Consider the following 20,185-nt stretch of genomic DNA (forward strand, 5'->3'; position numbering starts at 1 on the left):
GAGAGAAGGGGAGGGAAAAAGAAAGTTCTGGGGATTGAAATGAAGAAAATTATATTCTATGCATTTATGAGTATGTTAAAATGAATCCCAATATTAAGTATAACTATAATATGCTAATAAATAACAAGAATAAAAACATTTTTTCTATTCATTTTAAAATAGGAAATGTCCCTATGTAACATGGCAGGTATTGTCTGAGTATATTTAAGTGATCCCTGTAAGTACACAAACACACACACACACACACACACACACACACACACACACAGATAGACACATACATACACATGCGTATGCAAATCTTGCTACAGTATGAATAAAATTCTAGTTACACTAAGTCCATTACCATATATTATATATGTACGTTATCCATTCATTGGAAGTTTTGACTTTGATCTTTCCCAATTCTTTGATAAAATATCTTTGAAATTTCAGGTGCTATGTGGCAGCTCAGGAAAGATTTGTCTGTTAGAAAGGTATTTTACCACACATGAAATATAGTATATAAGGAATAAAATACAAGCAGTCAGATAACTGTGTATCCATTTTTGGTTACTGGAGAAGCAGAATTAATAATAATAGCAAAAAATGTGGAAAATGCTTCCTTGTCTTTCAGACTCCAAATCCACCATGCTGAATGGATTTTTATAGGGCATGTACTTGTTCATGACCTCTAGTGTTAAGAAATTCGGTCATGTTTGAAAACTGGTCCCTGGTGGAGCCTGTATCCCTGTTAATAGCTGAAAGGTCAATGGAGCTGCTAAACAGTTTGTATTACTGCCAGGGTGGCCATGAAAACACCACCTGCTGCAAGAGGACTTGGCAGCTGGGTCAACAGGCACTGTGGGAATTTATCAACTTAGGGGGCCACTTGCATAAAACTTGGGCTGATGAATTGGGACTAGACTGGCTTATTGGGCTAAAGCTGCTCTATTATGTATGACTTTCTTTACGATGAGAGAGCTGCCTGCCAGATCCCTGAGACACATGCAAAGGATAAACAGAACCCATTTCCCCTTATGAAGTGATTGTTTCGGAGGAAAAAAAAAATTCAGTCCTGCAGCATCCAACGTCAGAAGGAATAGGATGACGATATTAAGAAAGAATAAACAAAGGGTGCATGTGGCACCTCGGAGGGGGAGGGCAGGAGTGGGGAAGGAGACGTGAGGGGCAGTTTTGATATTAGTCATGGAGGAGTTTGGAAATACCACATTTCTATAAAATGACCTCTCAAGCCTGGAATTTGCATTGTTAGTTTATTGACTCTTAAGGAAATGGTCTGTGGGACGTGATTGGGCAACAGATAAGCAACATGCTGAAATATAATAATAGTGGGTACAAAGTAAGTGAATCAGCATGGTTCAGAATCACTTTGCCTTACAGATTCCTGGAGAAATAAACCCTAGAAACATTTCAAAATTAAAAGAAAGAAAGAAAGAAAGAAAGAAAGAAAGAAAGAAAGAAGAGAGAGAGAGAAGCAAGCAAGCAAACGTCATTTGGTTTAGGTTCATCTGAAAAAAAAATGTTGAAGGACCATCTGTTCATAATTGTCAGAAAAAAATGTGTTCAGTAGAAATAAAGCTTGGAAGTTACATAACTCTGTCAGAATTCTTTAATTCCATCCTCCAGGACCATTTGATTAATTCTGAAAAGATTTAGTAAAGACCAAGAATCAATGATGAGACTTGAACATTTGAAAGTTAGGTATTAAATGCTCATTAAACCTCCATGGACCTCTGGATCCCAATTTTGGTACTAAGAGAACCTCAAATGTTGAGAAATTACCTGAAAATAATTACAAAAATGAATGGAAAGAGCACCATTAATACTAAAGATTTATTTAATAGGTCTTAAATACATTATTCATCTCTTTGGGGCCTTCTGTAGAAATGTGGCAGGGAAAGAATGATCATCTGTACTTTTTTTTTTTTTTTTTTAAAGAGAGAGTGATAGAGGGGGAGAGAGAGAGAGAGAGAGAGAGAGAGAGAGAATTTCTCAATATTTATTTTTTAGTTATCGGCGGACACAACATCGTTGTTTGTATGTGGTGCTGAGGATCGAACCCGGGCCGCACGCATGCCAGGCGAGCGCGCTACCGCTTGAGCCACATCCCCAGCCCCATCTGTACTTTTTTGATGTCAACAGGGCACAGTCAACAGGGCACAGTAGGTGAAATGACCTGGGCGGATCCCGTCTGAGGAAGATTCAGAGAGCAGACACTTGACTCTGTCCTACTAGGACAGCCTTGCTCCTGACCAGTCCAGCAGGGCACTACTAAGTGGAACTAGAAGTAGTGCCCAGATTCTGTGCTCGGTATATGGAAACCTATTTGTCTGCCAGGTCAGGGCATGCTGAACTCAGTACTACAGACGTTTTGGAACCCTGGGAGCTGGGTGAGCCAGCCAGGTGACTGGAATTGACTTGATCCTACCTCCATTCTGTCACGAGATGTGACTGCTCCATCCCCAAGGATATCCCATAAGTGTGTTCAATGTTCTGACATGAAGGCGAATGTGCTGTTTTCCTACAGATGGTTTTTTTTTCCTTACGTTCTTTCTGAAGGCTAGGTAAGCCTGAGGGAAATATGGTTGTATTCTTTTATTTTTGAATTTTCTTTTTTGTTTCACAGTAAGTAATGACATTTGATATTCACTGCAGGTTATCTCACCATCTTTTTCTGGGAAGGTGGGCCTACTGTAAATGACCTGAAGCTTATGTAAATGGTTAGGTAATTCATAGCCTTGGACCAAATTGTCCTTAACCGATTGAAGTGGTAATTTTGGAACCTTCTCAATGACTCAAGAGATATTGCATATGATTTCTAAATTATCTCATTGTGTGTGTCTAGCAAAAAACCATTTAAAAAAAGCATAAATCCTACAGTAAAAATGTAACTTCTTGAAATAAAAAAAAATTATAATTTGGTATTTTTCTTTTCCAGGGCCACAAAAGCCATTGATGTTTGAAAGTTATTGTGGAAACATTATTCTTACAAGTCTGGGGGCTTCTCCACAAGAATACAATTAAGAGTTTAATTTGAGTTGATTTTTACATAACAAGGAATGCCTTTATATTGTTCTCTTTTTAAAGTTTATGTTCTCTAAATTCTGCCTCAAAGGTTTTGAAAAAACACTTACGCTGTGATGCCGACAAGCTGAACACTACTATGCTAGTAATTAGCTCATATTTCCAAAATAATCCTGTTCACATACTTAAGTGTCTGCTTATAAAGAACTTCAACTCATCTAGGGAGAAATACTATAATAATAAACGTTGGCGACCAAATAGAAACAGCATGAGGCTCCCAACAAATGTTTATGGAAACATTAGTTTTCTTATAGTCGGTTTGATTTTAAAGTGTTCGCCTATGCCCATGTCCAAGGACGGTGTCTTAGGGACTCTGTCACTTCCCCCACCTCCTGAAAAGCAAACACAGATCCTAACCCTGGCCCCACACATGACATGACTCACCAGAAACAGGCACCATAATGAGAAGTCAGGCTTTCAGGATGTCACTCTGAGACCACCCTACTAGAGGGGGCCCTAAGATCAGAAGCCAAGGTCCCTTATGGCAACCCTGGTAATTAGACACTAATAATAGACTGAAGGTGTAAAATCCACCTCCACTCACCAACAGACTAAACAAACCAGATGAAGACAGATTTTTTTTTTTTTTTTTTTCTGTGAGAAGGGAGACTTCATTACAATACTACCAGGAAGCTTGCAAAAAGCACATGGAGTTTGACAACATAATGGAGCAACAATGACTATTTTGAAACTAACTGCATTAGATCTGAGTGAAATCCCTACACCTCATTAAAAATCATTAGAAAGCTGCTGTTTCATGAATTAACATTAGTTTAAATTTTATTCTTAATGTTGCCAATTTCAACAAGTACCTATGTGTCTGACAGCTTTTTCATTCATTTCTCTGCTTTTCTTAAAGAAGACACTGGTTTCACACTCAAAAAGAAAAAAATAAAATCCCTACCGTGTATGGATGGATAATTTTCCCATTGTGAAAGATAACGTGTATTTTCAAATAGGGAAAGCAATGCTATCAGCATGTGACATGTGATACTGGCCAGAGACCATTCAAATGGGGCTTATTCTTTCTTTTTTTTTTTCTTCTTCTTTTTTTGGTACTGGAGATTTAACCCAGGGGCACTATGCCATGAGGCTATACCCTCAGCCATTTTGCTTATTTATTTTGAGTTAGGGTCTTACTAGGTTCCTGAAGCTGTCCTTGAACTTGTGATCCTCCTGTCTCAGCCTCTAGAACTGCTGGGATTACAGGCATGCACCACTGTACCTAGCTAAAATGCGTTACGTTATTCTTCTTTTTGCTCTGCAGTAGCCAATGTCAACTTATATTTCCCCCAGGAAAGAAAGGGCTTTATTGTATAAAAAAGGGAAGAGGAATGCGTTTTGTTAGTCAGTGGCTCTTTCAGGAAAACACACCCAACTGACAATTTACAGATAGTAATTTAAAAACGGAACTACATCAATGCCTTTGGTCAACTTTTCAAGGAATGCCTTTATATTGTTCTCTTTTTAAAGTTGATGTTCTCTAAATTCTGCCTCAAAGGTTTTGAAAAAACATTTTTGCTGAACACTACTATGCTAGTAATTAGCTCATATTTCCAAAATAATCCTGTTCACATACTTAAATCCTGTTCACAAACTTTTCAGATTATTAGAACTTATTCTTTTGAAAGAGACTTAAAATTCTACAAAATTCATGTAGGAGCAATCTGGAATTTGCAGCATCATTTGGTTAAAGAGTAAAAACTCTTAGGTCTTGCTATATAGTGAGTTTTTTCTAAACTTTTAACTAATGTCTATTTAACAGCTATAATTTTAGCAACTTATGGTACTTTGGGTCTCATGCATGAAATTAACAACTGATTAATGATGATTTAAGCTGATGGGCAAGTTGTATGTTGAGATGGGAGAACGGGAAGGAGCAGGAGCAGGATGAACATATTCTTTAAAGGCTTAAAACAGTCAACTCTATCCTTGGCTGAGGCCAATAACAAAGTGCTTCTTCGGTTTTCATTTGTTTGGTCACAGCCATCTTCATGAGAGCCTTGAGCTCTCAGATAGTTTCGAAATGAGGCTCAGATGTGGAACTGCCAAAACAACTCATCCTGATGACCTAAGAAAAATCATACTAGCAGCTGCAACGTCTGCCAGCATGTTTCTCGTTTTCTCAAAAATAAGGGGTTTATTCCTTCCAACACCAGAGCTGAAGCCACTGCCTCACACGTCGAGTTCCTCCCCTGGCTTTTAACCGAGAACTCAGATTTCACAAATACAATGCTGGGGTGACAGGAGCATGAATGAGCCCTTAGAGTTCCGAGAGGTTAAGTGCAGCCCTGGAAGATGGGGTAGAGGGTCCTCTCGGGATGCCCTTAGCACATGGAATGGGTGAAGTGTTCATCGCAGCTGACTGCTTAAATACGACTCTTCCGTGCCTCATTTGAATGAAGTCAAATAACTGGAGGAAGACTCTTACCTGATTGATTGCAAAGAATAAAAAGAAACCTCACCTTTTTGGATCTACAATCTTGTAGAGTTTCCCGTTGTGAGTCTGGGTCATACTTTTACTGCTTGATAAAATGTAAACTTCACCTGTTGGGGAAAGAAATAACAGGAAGTTAATTTATAGTACTGCATGCATTTGTCTCTGTCTCTATCTGCATTACTCTTCAGGAAGCTCCTTGGCCTAAAGATGAAGACCGTGCGCCATCAGTCTAACTTCAGGGCGCGTCCAGAACACCCTGGACTCCAGTCACTTCTTTCCATATCCCATTAAGGCTCCAGGGCAAGCCCTTGCTCATCCTTCTCAGCAAAAGTGAGTCCTGACAGTGGCCTCTTTAGAGCCCCCCCCTTGCTGGCCCTGATCCATCCTTCTCTAGCCTCTCTGGCCTCTTGGCTTTGAACATGTGAGGCAGGCTTGTCCCAAACCTCCACTAGGGTCACCATCTCCCTTCCTTTGATTCTGTGCTTAAGTATCACCATTTCTGACTGCAGTACTGAAAACTGTACTTCTTCAACTCCCAAGTACCCCTCTTTGCGCCTAGATTTTTCTTCAAAGCGCTTATTACCATTGACTTACAGTATATTTTAAAAGATTGTAATTGTCCTCCTCACTTACAAGTTTTATGTTAGCAGAATTTTTTTCTGTCTTTTATTTATTACTGTATCCCTTTAGAACAGAGTAGGTGCTCAATAAATATTTATGGAATGACTGTCGAATGGATACGTTTTACCTAGACTTATCTTTTGCCCAAGATTGAAAGGTTTTGGTTACCAGGTTGTTACTGTTAATTTGAGCTGGATGGAATGGAGGTGCTCATTTTTAATCTGGAGCTTTTAAAAAGATATTAAAATAACATTGAGGAGAGAGAGGGAAGGGAGAAGGAGTGAGGAGGACATTGATATCATATGTCAATGATAGAATGAGTCACATGAATAGAAATTAGAAGCTGTATTAGTGATTATATGTCTATCAGGTTTTAAAATTTTCATTCTGTCCACACTCATGAAATAGTGTTTGATGTATTCTGGAAGAAGATTCCATGTTTTTACTGGGCATATAACTACTTTTCTGTTTCTGAAAAGATGTCACAAGGTTTACGATAAAAATATAGACTCTTCAGAGAAAATAAACATGAGATGGAAAAAGTCAAATACTTTATAAGTTTAAAGAAAAGGGAAGAGGACATGCGTTTTAAGTCAGTGGCTCTTTCAGGAAAACACACACAACTGACAATTTACAGATAGTAATTTAAAAATGGAACTACATCAATGCCTTTGGTCAACTTTTCAGATTATTAGAACTTATTCTCTTGAAAGAGACTTAAAATTCTACAAAATTCTCATTTAATCCTTACATCAAAGCCATCCTGTCTTTATAGTTGAAGAAAGTAACACGCCCCAAACACCAGACTCTCAAAACATTTTGCTTCAAAAGGTGCAAAACCTTGCTCATTTTCTTGCATGGCTCTTGAATTAAAGCTAGAGAGTTCCAGTTAAGATGTGTTTCATCAAAAGTATATTTGTTTATTTATTGGGGATTGTACCCAAGAACTGTTTACCACTGAGCCAGTCCTTTTTATTTTTTATTTTGAGACAGGGTCTCACTAAACTGATGAGGCTACCCTTGAACTTGCAATCCTCCTGCCTCAGCCTCCAAGTCATTGGGATTTCAGGTGTGCACCACACTTGGCTTATTTATCTTAATTATGAAGTATATACAGGGTTGTAGAGTTAGGAGTGCATTCGCTTTATTTTTTTAGTTTTGCTCCCAACGCAACATACTCTTAAGTGTTAACAGATATTTGGGATATCTGAGCCAATAGCAATGATGCTAACGTGACTGATGTTGAGTTCTTGTCCATGAAACAAGAAAATCAAAACCAAATGATGTCCGAAAATCAAAATGACTCAATCACAACATCTACACATTAATTTCTAACTCGGCCACAATTTAATTATTCTTAAAATCAAAGTTTGCCCATAAAATTTAAATTACATTACAGAAGATGTAAGCAAGAAAAAGTATCTGTCGGGTTTCTTTGAGTGGGGTAGGAGGATGTCAGGGAAAAAATGGTTGTAAAATGCTTTCACTGCTGGGACAAGAACAGATGGACTTCTTTCCTTTGAATCATTAGGTTCCCATGACTCTGAAATACTTTATGTGTTGCAGGAGTCTTGTCTGAGTTCCTTATTAATCTAAGTGAGTGGCATGGAACTATTTCTGATGAATCTTTTCACTTAATGTAAAAAGAAAATCAATCTGGACTTTTAGAGAAAGTGTTCTGATTGAAATAGGAAACAGGTACTCTTTCAGTGACTAGAAATTCATTTCTGAGGCTGATGAAACATAAGAGCCATGGTTTATTTGGATATTGTTCTTTAAAGGAAATAATAAAAGCTACCTTTATCCCTGTAATTTAAAATAGAAAGAGAGTAAAATTTTCACTGTCTGTTTGATCACATTCCAATTTCAACTTCTTTTTGCTTCCTTGGTACAGTCTGCTAAGCTTGCCAAAAAAAAAAAAAAAAAAAAAAAAAAAGTCATTCTATGGATCATCAATAGGTAATTTCTATTCTATTGGAAAGAAAATGTACAAATCAGATACCATGCCCAAATGGGGGGAAATTTTTTTTAAGTTAAAATTAAAAAATAAAGGGTGTAGGGAATTTCAGATTCCAACAAGTATTTATATATATTTATTCCAAGTCACACAAGTAGATGGAAGGTTTTCAGATAGAGAATATAAACAGAAAAAATATCAGAAGACATTTAAAAATTCTTGCTTTGGACCTCAAAAGCCTTTCTTGTCATGCCTCCTCTTTTCCTGTTTTATTAGTTTTATATTTTGAGAATGAAGATAAGGTATTTTTCCTCAGGGAAAAGTTACTAGAAAAGAAGACATAATGGGCCCATCTTTCATCTCCCCAGTAGATTTTATCCTCTGCTGTGGATGACATGTCCAGCACTGTAGGACAAGTCTGTTATTCTTTAGGATAGAACAAAGTATCTTGAGCAAGGAAGTGAGAATGGAACTTATTTGAAGTAATTCATACAGTACCTAATTCATCTTCTCCAAATCCCAAGATGTGACCGGAAAAGTAGCCTCGACAGGAGCCACTGGTGCCAAGACAGAGTGGTTTCTCTTGCCATTGCTTGGTCACTGGACTTTGTTGGAGAGTTAAGAAATTTCTAAAGCAAAAACATACCAGATACCTACCATGAAAACATGCTTTTGATTAAAGATGACAATAAAATGTTTCAATTAAAATTTGCAGTGAAGTAATTGTTGTGTCATAGACCTGGCTTCTCAAGGGAAGAATATATAGCCCATTATCTGTGTGAGTACTGTGAAATTCCCATCTGCTGAGAAAGTACTTAAAGATAATACTTTGGAGGGGACACTAAAAGTACCTGAGTATGAGAAAAGCCCTCCCCTTCATCCAGAGAATGATACTTCTTCTCCAGGACTAGACTCCATGTTGTGCTATTGATCAGAGAGAGGGACAGGAGGAAGAGTGTACTTTTCGGGTTCCTTATAGCACCCAAGCATTTCAGCTCTGCCATGTGCCGGCATGTTAGAGACTTGGGGAACAAGATTCTTCACGTGGATTTCATCAGTTTCTTACAATTATCCACAATATGACTTCAAAAAATTGATGCTAAAATTTGATTTTATAATATTCCTACCCACAGAGACGAATTATGTTCTATTGTTCAAAGTCTTAAAAATTTAGAAAGAAAAATTTAGCCTTCTAAGATAATTTAAAAAGTATTTTCAGGCTGGGGATATAGCTCAATTGGTAGAGTGCTTGCCTTGCATGCACAAGGCCCTGGGTTCTAATCCCCAGCATCACACACACACACACAAAATCCACAACTCATGCAAAACAACAGTTTTCAAATTATATACTTGGTAAATTTATGTTGAAGATGAAGGGAAAAGCCTAAATACTAAGAAAAGTCCATCTGAAGACTTCATGGGCCCTTAAACATTTTATGAATTTAATCAAGGCTGTTGAAAAGCATTTCTGTAATATTCATGTGTGTCCCAGGTCTGACTCCCTAAGGCAGACAATCATTTGAATACAAAGTATTCAATTTGATGTACCAAATGACGATGAATATGTCATTTGGTATATCAAAATGTGGTACCAGGAAACATACCCATTACGATCTCCAAAAACATAGCTTCCATACAGTCTTTCAGACTGGCAGCCTCGGTAAACGAATCCACCAACCAAAGGACCATTACTGAACGGCTTGAATTCTAAAAGCGATGGTTCACTTTCTGGAAACAAATATAGCATTAGATCAAAAGAAACATATTTCCATCAAGAAAAAGAAAATATGCAGGCCAAGAAATGATTATTTCAGGAACCTGACTCTGAAATAAGTTACATGCTGCAAGAGATGAATCCTTGCTTTAGCTATTTAGTGAAGATAATTAGTCTTATTTTAAATAACATCAAGATTTAAAAGATCTCTGGGTAAATTTTAATGAAATAAGAATACAGATTCTGGTTATTGTCATAAACACCAGGATATATCAAGTTTTCAATATAATTAGTATTTGGGTATTTTGGAAATTGTGGTTATTTACTTTAAAATCAATGTACTTTAAAAAAAACTTAATTTTTAAGATAGTCAATGTTTTGGAAGAATACTTCCACTTATATTTAGTAAATCAAACCAGACCTCTGTCAAATTATATAAAATCTTTAAAAGTTCACACTTAACTGAAAATAAAAGCATAGTACATAAAAGATATTTGAAACCACATTTATTGTATATTTAAAAGCACTGTCACTTAGTCAACATCTTCACTTAAAATATTTTAAGAATTTAGTTTATAGAGTCGTGTGGTTAACAAAATCCACTCCAATAATTTCTTTGGAATTACGTTTGTATAGTCATGCATCTCAGTTTTGCCGTGCTTCCTATTACTTACTTGAATATATGTCTGGTAATTGCAATAGAAAAGTTCCAAAGCCAGTTACAAATTAACCTGAAAATTGCTTTTTACGTCTTTAATATCAAATAAGTCACCATGAACAGGCAGTCTGTTATGCCAAAGCTTTTGTGGAAAGTAATTTCAAAGCCCTCTGCTTGGCTCATACCATTATAATGAATATGATGTTATGACAATTAGAAAAGGCTAGTTTTATATACTTAGCACCCTGAGAGGCAGTGTAATTGACTGTGAATTCTACAGTCAGATTGCTTGGGTTCAAACCCACCTTTTCCCATTCTGGGTGGCGGGATAATTAACCTATGCCTCAGTTTACTCATCCAAGAGAGATGTGGCCAATGACCGTGCCGGTCACACAGAATTGTTCTATTGATGAGATGAATAAGGTTTATAAAGTGCTGACTACAGATCTGGCATGCAGTCAGCCCTGTGGACATGTTTTAAAATACAAAAATGTAAAGCTGTTGATGTTGTAATTAGTTTTAGCTCAACCTCAATTAATGTAATTGTAGAATTTAATCTATGATATAGGCCAAATTCCATTGATCAAGTGCTCACTAGATTTTTTTTCCCCCCAAGCCACATTATTCTTTGGTTTGGCTTTTATAAGATGCTCACATATACACAAACATGCCCCCCCCCAAAAAAAAAATAAATAAAGTACAAGAACTGAATACCACATGGACTAACACAGGTGTTTCATTCCAGGTGCTAAATAAATATCAGTATTGAATGAGCAAATAGAAGAAGAAACCATTTTAATAATGTTAATCTACTATGTTTTCTGAACTATACTGATATCTAATATACAGCCACCTTCAAAAGGAATCTATACTAAAATATTGAAAAATACTAAGTATTTTGGACTTCACAATTACCCATTTTATATTTTTATATGTCCTCTCTAAATATCCCAGTAGTCATGTTATTAAAAATAATGTTTAAACACCCCATTCCCATGACTTGTTTTTACAAGTTGATTACTTTGTTTTCTCTAAAATAAACACCTTTTAAAAAATTACATTCTTATTTGAAGCACTTATAATTTTCCTAATTGCTGAAACTAGCACGTTGAATATTGAGAAATTTCTTACCTTTAAGACTTTTTTTTTCCCTTGTGTATAAGATGTTAGGACAAGTTCTCCCTTATTATATTAAATAAGTTGAAGTTATTCATGTTGATTTGCAGATGAGCAAAGTAGAAGCCACTAAGTTTTGAAACCATTACATTATTTGGACCTACAGGGGAACTATTCAATCCGTGGGAATGGCAATCAGCTAAATAGAACCCTTAGGACTTGTGAGAGTCCCCAGACCTTTAAAACATGAGTGATTGACCTCCTCACCACTGTTTAGATCAGTGTTTTCAGGCCTGCTCAAAATCTCATTTTGCAGAAATCCTTTTCTCTTCAATTAATATACTAAAACCAAACTGGAAGGAAGACAAAAATCAACAAATTATGTTCAACTTACCATAATCTTTCCCCTTTATTATCTGTAGGATTCTGGCTGACGATCTGTTTTTTCCATTGGAGTCTGAACAAAGTATTGTTAAATTGATGTTTATATCCATGGGATGTCGATCCACAGCGCATCTGCATAACGGAAGAGGTGGATACCCATTAATTCCTACCAGGGCATCTTCCAAGCTCAGACTGGAGACTCCCGACATAGGAAGGAACCCTCTGTGAGCTGGACAGGATCCTATGAGCAATTTAGTTTGGATTTTCTAGAAACCAAAACGGAAACATCCTGGTGTGTTTTGTTTACTCTGCTGAAGCTTAATTACCTCTGGAGTCTATTTCTTAATTTCTCTCGGTATCTCCCTTCTTTAGGATTGTGTCCCCTGTCTTCAAACACTTGTTGGTCTGTTCTTAAGGGCCATCTTATGTACAAGACATTGGCAAAGAACTATGAATAAAAGTCAGTGCTATCAACCACATCTGCACCACGTGATATCATCTTCGTTAGAGGGTTAGTTTTGGGTAGTATTATTAGTTCTGATGCTACATTCTAAAGCTCAGCATGGCTCTGCTCCAACTGGATTCCAATGCCAGAGTGAAATAAAGTTGGTCCCACAAACACGAAGGACTTTTATGTCTACTCTGTCTTCATGGTCTCTGCACCTCATCTGGGGTCCAGAAACCTCTGTGACTCCAGCCACGGACTTCGGCTCTAGCAGGGGCAGACATCACTTGCAGCTTCCTTATCCCTATGTTCCTGTGACCTAGTTCAAAGCTGAGGATGGAAGAGGGGCTCAGTATTTGTTGAATGTTTAAGTCAGTGAAGGAGTAAGCATAAAGAATCTGGAGAAAGAATGAAGTTTGGATAATCAGTTCTCCAAAATGTGAAAAACAGGCTTGTATTGCTTTTTAGGTTGCTCAAAAATTTGGGCCAGGTAATCTTTATTTTAGAGGTGGGGGGTGGGGCTGTCCTGCCAGTCAGAAGATGTTTGGCAGGATCCCTGGCTTCGACCCACTAAATGCCAGTAATGTCAGTTTACCCCCATCCCTATCCTACCCAGTTGTTAAAACCAAAAAAAAAAAAAAAAAAATGTTTCCAGACATTGCCAAGGTCCCCTGGAGGCAAAATCATTCCATTGAGAATCACTGTGTTGGGCCAACAAAATACATTAATTACTTACAAACCAAACCAAACCACTGGGGCTATTAAGTGAATTTTAAAAACTAAAAAAAAAATGAGCATAGAGTCTGGGCCTTAGAGACATGAGAGTTATGTAGCAATTATTTTTAAACAAAACAAAACAACAACTTTTTTGGCTCCAAATGATCCCATTCATGATAAGGAAACTGTTCGCCTGACCTGCCAAAGATGGGTTGGTTATTCTGAGGCAACAGTCCTTTTATTGTCCCCTTTTAATTCAGTGATTCACCCAAGACAATGCCTGGCAGGGATCATGGCACAGACATGCTGTGACTTAAGGTGGAACTAAACCCACATGGCATGAGAAAATTTTCCTGTATTACGGTTCTTTTGAAGATGGAGAAACTATGCAAAAAGAGGTCTGACTTGTTTCCAACAAGAAACAGCAAATCTGGAAGAGAAGGCCAGTTCTCCCAGAGGTGGAATGGCTGGGGGCTGTGAGCTCTGGCTCCGGCTGCCACGAGGTCCACTGAGAACTGGGGGACCCTTTACATTCAGTTTCTTACATAAAAGGGGCCAGACAGTGCAACTGCTCAATAGGATGCTACTACGGTGGCTACATGTCATTATCCATTTGTCCAAACCCAAATAGTACACCACCAACAGTGCTCCCTAATGCACTCCATGGGTGCTGGGTGATTTTGTTGTGCCAATATCAGCCCATCACTGGAACCCATGTCTCACTCCAGCGGGGTGTGATAATGGCAGAGGCTATATTTAAGAGCAGATGGGGTGCACAGGAAATGTCACTACCTTTTGCTCAATTTTGCTATGAACTCACAAGTGCTCTAAAGGATAAGTCTATTAAAATAGAGGGTTTTGGGGGTGCAGATGCTGGCTGCCTCTGATTACTGCTGAGAGACATAAAGGAGATACTGTATATGGGATGCCTAGGTTAGCACCCTGCAGTCAGCTGCGTAATAACAGCGAGGTTTGCTTTTAGCCCATAATTTGAGTTTCTTTTCAGCTTTATGAAACCTTTTTCAGCTTAAAATTCTCTTGGAGGGAGGTGGAATATAAACACTGACATTTCCTTCTGTGGCCCTCTGCTGCCAGAGGAGGTGGGACTCCACAGCGCAGGCATCTTGCCACACTTATGTTCTGGGAGGCACCTCATCTGTGTTTTCACACCGAGATTCAGGACCCCCAGGAAGATTGCAAGAAGGCTCCAGTGGGCTTGTGGTGACTCAGGCTGCTGGACTTCAAAGTGCTGCTTGGTGGTGGTATCTGTGAGTTCTGAGCCATCGGAATGGAATGTGACAGTTTCCCCCACATCCTGAACCCACCTTAAGTATTCCCTGTCGAACAGATTTTAAGATCTGCTGAGATGCCAAAAAGGAAATGAACTGTGGGCCTGGGCTTTGATGGAGGGGAGATGAAGGGCATGAGGGATTATGAAAATAAAAAATTTTGAGAAATATTCACCTTGCACATAGTGAACACTCAATAAACATTAAACAGAAATAATAACTCAGCTAATAAATGAACGAATGTGGCCAGATACCCCTTAGTAAGAATAATAGACTGCAGACCGGGTGGGGCTTTCATCATGGAATTCTGTGTTATACTGAGGAGTATTTTTCAGGGTACCTAAAATTTCTCACTCTATGCACTTCTTAGTTTTTGTTTCTTTTTTGGTGTGTTAGTACAGCAAGCAGCCAATGAGTTCCTTTAGTATTTGTATTTTTTTTCACATAAAAAAGTTAACATTTAGTTCAACTCCTTGCAAATTAACTCTGCTCATCCTATGTTAAGGGAAGTTATGGTAAGAACTATCAAGAGTGGTACTTTGTGCTTTACCTATAGATTTTTATTGAATCACAACACCATCCTTACAATGTGGTTGTTATCACCCCCAATTAATAGGTTAGAGCTGTGGTTTGACTGTGTCCTACCATGTTCATGTGCTGGACTCTTAATCTTCAGTGCAACCAACCGGGTTGAGCGGTGAGGCCTTTTTTGAAGGTGGGCATACCGGGGATTGAACTCAAGGGGCACTCAACCATTGAGTCACATCCCCAGCCCTATTTTGTATTTATTTAGAGACAGGGTCTCACTGAGTTGCTTAGCACCTTGATTTTGCTGAGGCTGGCTTTGAACTCGTGATCCCCGTCTTAGCTTCCCGAGCTGCTGATATTACTAGCATGCACCACCTCTCCCAGTGAGGTCTGTATGAGATGAGTGGATGAATGATGTTATTGTGGAAGTGAGTGAGTTATACCAGGAGTGAGCTCTGATAAAAGGATGAGTTGGCCACCTCTGTCTCTGTCCTCTACCTCCCTTCTTGCTCCCTCTCTGGCCCTCTCTCCTCCACCATGGGATGACACAGCAGATGCTACACCTCTGTCTCTGTCCTCTACCTCCCTTCTTGCTCCCTCTCTGGCCCTCTCTCCTCCATCATGGGATGACACAGCAGATGCTGAGCAGATGCCAGTACCACACTCTTGGACTCTCCAGCCTCCGGAATAATGAGCAAAATAACCTCTACTCTTTATAAATCACCCAATCGGTGGTATTCTGTTATAGCAGCACCAAACAGATGAAGACAATAAAGAAAATAAAATTTTGAGCTTTGTAATGTTTTGAACAACCAATAAAAAAAAAAGAAAATAAAATTTAAGCGGATTTAAGGAAGCAAATCCAAAGGTTAATGATCGCTTAAAATTATTCAGATTGAAATCTACTAGTTCAATAATGTTTAGCAAATAAAAATCCCCCCCAAATATGAGACAGATTTTCTCTATGAATTTGCCCTTTCCCTTGTCTAATCTGCTTTCTCAATCTGCTTCACACATTAATAGAACAAAGAGGGCTGAAGACTTGCTCGGATAATGACCTGGTAAGATTTCCGTCACCCTGGGCAGTCTGTGATTTGACACCCTCTGTCTTTTCCCAGTTGCCAAATTCCAGCCCTGCTTTAAAGCAGCAGCGAAGACAGGTTTGCATTCTCACCTGCCTGGATCGTGGAGCCCGTGGGCAAACACTTCTGGGGGCTGGTTGGTGCTGTTGAAGTGCGGGTTGCTCCTTGGTATGGAATAAGGCACACTGCACACATCTGTGTCCACATCCAGCCGTAGTACCGAGCCTGTGAAATCACTGAGAAATTGGAGGAGGGCATAAGTGCTTTCCGTTTGCCTAAACTAAACGTGGTGACATTGCTCTATGAATAAAAGAACCATCTGCTTATTCAAGACAACATTATTAAGGTTCCAAGTTCCATATGGTGGAAAATGAAAGGAGGGGCAGAGAAGGCACTGCTAAATGGGTTCAGATAAGGCACCCATCTAAGACATAGCTAGAAGGTGACCAAAGACTATGTGGGCATGCAGGGCTGCTGACACCAGAGAGGGGAACCGCTCACTTCTCAGTGCTGGGTATTATAGGCGCAGTCCCACAGCTCAGAAGTATGTAACATTATGTCAATATTATATCAGCATGATATTGAATTCCTCTTCAGTTTACAAATGCTGACACTGACAACTAAAGTCATTTACCTAGGCAAGTGATGTGATTCAAAGATGGTTCTTTCTTTCTTTCTTTTCTTTTTTTTTTTTTTTTTTTAAATGGTACTGGGGATTGAACCCAGGGGTGCTTAACCACTGAGCCCTTTTTTTAAAAAATTTTATTTAATTTTTTAAATTTTTAGTTGTAGTTGGACACAATACCTTTATTTAGTTATTCATATGCGGTGCTGAGGATGGAACCCAGGGCCTAGCACGTGCTAGGTGAGTGCTCTACTGCTGAGCCACCACCCCAGCCCCTCCAGCCCTTTTTTTATATTTTATTTAAGGATTCCTAACTCACTAGCTCAGACCCTTCCTTCGGCCAGTGCTAACACCTTAACACCAATGAGCATGTGTTCCCTGTGACTTTTACCTTAGCCCATCCATTTCTTCCATGTCGTCCAGCGTGATCATCCCATCTCCAAGGATGATATACAGAAAGCCGTCAGGACCAAAGAGCAATTGTCCTCCCAGATGCTTTCGGTGCAGCTCTGCAACTTCCAGAAACACTCTGGCTGTCCTCAAATCAACCTGATGGGGATTCTTCCTACATTGTGAGGAGAGGAAATAAGGAGATTGTTTAAGATGAAAGGTGAATCTTCTACTAAAATGTTAAGAGTACACAGACAGAAATACAAACATCTCACACATAAGGAAACATACGCTTGAATGGAGCTATTAAAAAAAAATCACTGAGAATGTCATTGATTTCTAAGTTTTAGAAGCTGGGGTGAAGCTGAAAGATAACCAAGAAAAATGACAGAGCTATCATTTTTCTCAATTTCTCTTAAATATATACACACATGGGATTTTAAGCAAGATGGAGATTTTTGCTTTAATTACTGCCACCTTTTGGCTAATTATTGGCAATTTCTAAACAAAAAGCTTATGAAAGGATGAAGAGAAAACAAGATTACAGAATCAGTATGCTCTGATGGATTTCAGCCATACCTGGACACTGTGTATTCCACGACTCTAAGAATGTGGTCATGAGGCCCGATAGCCCACCGTTCTTGGTTGGTGGTATAAGACACATACAGCTTTCCATTTTTCTTGTAATTGGGATGGAATGCAAGGCTTAGCAGTCCTCTTTCATCTCCTCCCTGCAGTCAAATGAAAAACACAAAGAATTGTGAAGTTAATTATGTCCTTTATAGTGTTTCAACTGGAACCCCCAAAAGAGTCTCTTTCTTTCTCCTGGATAATCTTTGCCCAACCGCTTTTCTTTTCTTCCTTGCCTTACTGCACAAAAAAGGATTATAAAACATTTCACTGCGTGGAACTCTTGAAGGGTTAGCACAAGACCATTGTCTTGTGTGGTTATCTACACACAAGAGCCTTATACCACTTTTGTCCCATGATTTGTGTATGTAATCTCAGGGAGCTAGGACGACAAGTTTAAGCGCTGTGAAGAATTCTTTCCTGGGTTACTAGGTTGCTTGTTCATTCGTAGAAGACAAATAAAAGGTTCCTAATCAACAGTCACTTCTAATCCAAGTCTCCCAAACCTAAAACACAGTGTGGGCTGCCAACTCCCACTGTCTTGGCAATATGTTTAGAAAACAGTTAAATTGCTTGTGTAATATGTAAACCCCTGTTTCACCCCGAGGCATCTATATCAGTTGTCACAAGGATGGTGGTCTATTCATCATAGCTAGGTAACAGGCAGCCGCAGCCTTGGCCTATCTATATAGAAATGAGGTCCTCTTACATGCGTCTCTTCTCGCACAAGGCTTTCTTTAAAGAAGGATGAGGAAGTGGGAGGAGAGCTAAAGGCCAGGGCTGGGGTAGGGATGGGAGAAATAGTAGAAAGGAAATCGGACACTAGGAAATAAAAGAAAAATTCCAAACAACTTTCTTTTGTTATTATATGAATGTCAAGGACTGTATACATTAGGCAGGCCAAATGCGATGACAATTAAAACATTATCATGTTCTTAAATAGAAAGGCATTTTATCTTTATTTTCTGCTAATTTAGTTTGATGAAATTCAATATGGTCAAAAGCATTTGCTTTATCCCACAAGTAGTCTAGGAATTTCTACAGTGAAATCAAAGCATCTAAAATTATCTAGATCAGAGACTTAACTGTTGTTTTCTGGTAAACCGGTGAACGTTTTTCTCTGCAGTCTGCTGAGTTACCCACAACTGTGAAAAACACGTCACAGAAACTGAACGCTCCGATGCCCATAACACATCACCTTATTTATTCCATTAACCATTACAACCTTCCCTACGGCAGAAAACTGAGGTACCATCTCAAGCTGAGCATCCAGACTTGGAGAGGGTATAAATAGTAAAGTGGTTGGAAATATCCAAGAACTACCAAATTATTATTCAAGGGTCATCAAAGTTAAATGTTTTGACGTCTCAGTATCATGTGTAATTTTAGTTTCTAGGATGACACTGATGATTTATGAATGAGCCCCTGTGTTTTGGATTATCTTGTGATGGTGGTTTTAATGTTGATGTGGCTGGTTTTTCTTTTTATATCTTTGTTAATACATATCTCCTGACTTTCTTAGGAGACTTTGGAAGCTGGGATGGATAGCTATGATTCAATCATACAGAAGCCCATCCATACTTAAAGTTTCTTGACGGATTGTATAAGGAGGCCCAGGGGTGGGATTTAGTTTGTGATTGATTCCTCTCCTGAATATATTTCTCTTGAAATCCCTGAGTGCAGGGTAAGTGCGGCAAGCTTGCTTCACTAACATTTGTGTTCATTCTAAGAAGCTTTAGTTTCAAGGAGTTCTTTGTAGCTTTAATCAAATCATCAGACAGACAACTTAAACTGGATAGTGACATGGTTTAAAATGGTGCTTGTTGCTTTTCAGGAATTAGGAATGTATAACCAACACACTGTAGGAGAACAGACGGAAATGAGATTTTAAACGCACCTACAAGGGACGGTAGACAATTGTTCACTTTAGAAAGATGCCGATCAGATCACTTGAATGAATTTGGGGCCACCACCGACATTATAAAAGTGTCAAGCAGGGAAACAGAACGAGACAAGTGAATGACAGAAAAATAAATCAAAGACACAAGTTGAAAACTATCAATAATTCTGAATTTTTCAGCTGATAGGATTAATATTGGATTGATTATCATATATGATCTCATAGTTTTAGTCTCCTTCCAAGTGTAAATGAGTAATCTGATTGGTTCAGAAACTTGACTACACTTAAGTCATTTCAAAGAAAAACTCACTTTCATGACCATATGGATGAAAAGTAACATATTATGCAAATATCCCAGAAAGTATCTCAAAAATCACCTTTTAAAATTGTATAACAGGGCTCCAAAATGTTTAGAGATTAGGAAGGTTGGGTATTTTTCTGCTGTGCCAGGAGATTAAAGTATTGATAGGCTCACCTTTCACTTGAATTAGCCTTCAGAGTTGAGTTGTCTATTTCTTAAAAACAGCATACTATAGTGACACAGCCACATCAATGTTTATAGCAGCACAATTCACAATAGCTAAACTATGGAATCAACCTAG

At 38.5% G+C, this 20,185-nt stretch overlaps 1 protein-coding gene across 1 annotated transcript in view; it reads right to left on the minus strand.

Annotated features, from left to right (window-relative positions):
• HHIP (hedgehog interacting protein) overlaps nt 1–20,185 on the minus strand; it is a 102,133-nt gene that overhangs the window by 25,695 nt on the left and 56,253 nt on the right. Inside the window, exons 5-11 of the mRNA XM_081304307.1 lie at nt 17,633–17,784; nt 17,055–17,228; nt 16,131–16,274; nt 11,988–12,109; nt 9,710–9,833; nt 8,604–8,734; nt 5,553–5,634 (exon numbers count right to left, since the gene is read on the minus strand). Of these exons, the coding sequence (XP_081160433.1) occupies nt 5,553–5,634; nt 8,604–8,734; nt 9,710–9,833; nt 11,988–12,109; nt 16,131–16,274; nt 17,055–17,228; nt 17,633–17,784 (929 nt within the window). The remainder of the gene's footprint in view (nt 1–5,552; nt 5,635–8,603; nt 8,735–9,709; nt 9,834–11,987; nt 12,110–16,130; nt 16,275–17,054; nt 17,229–17,632; nt 17,785–20,185) is intronic.

The sequence above is a fragment of the Spermophilus citellus genome (genome assembly GCF_964194105.1).
Source record: "Spermophilus citellus genome assembly, chromosome: 8".
Taxonomy (NCBI): domain Eukaryota; kingdom Metazoa; phylum Chordata; class Mammalia; order Rodentia; family Sciuridae; genus Spermophilus; species Spermophilus citellus.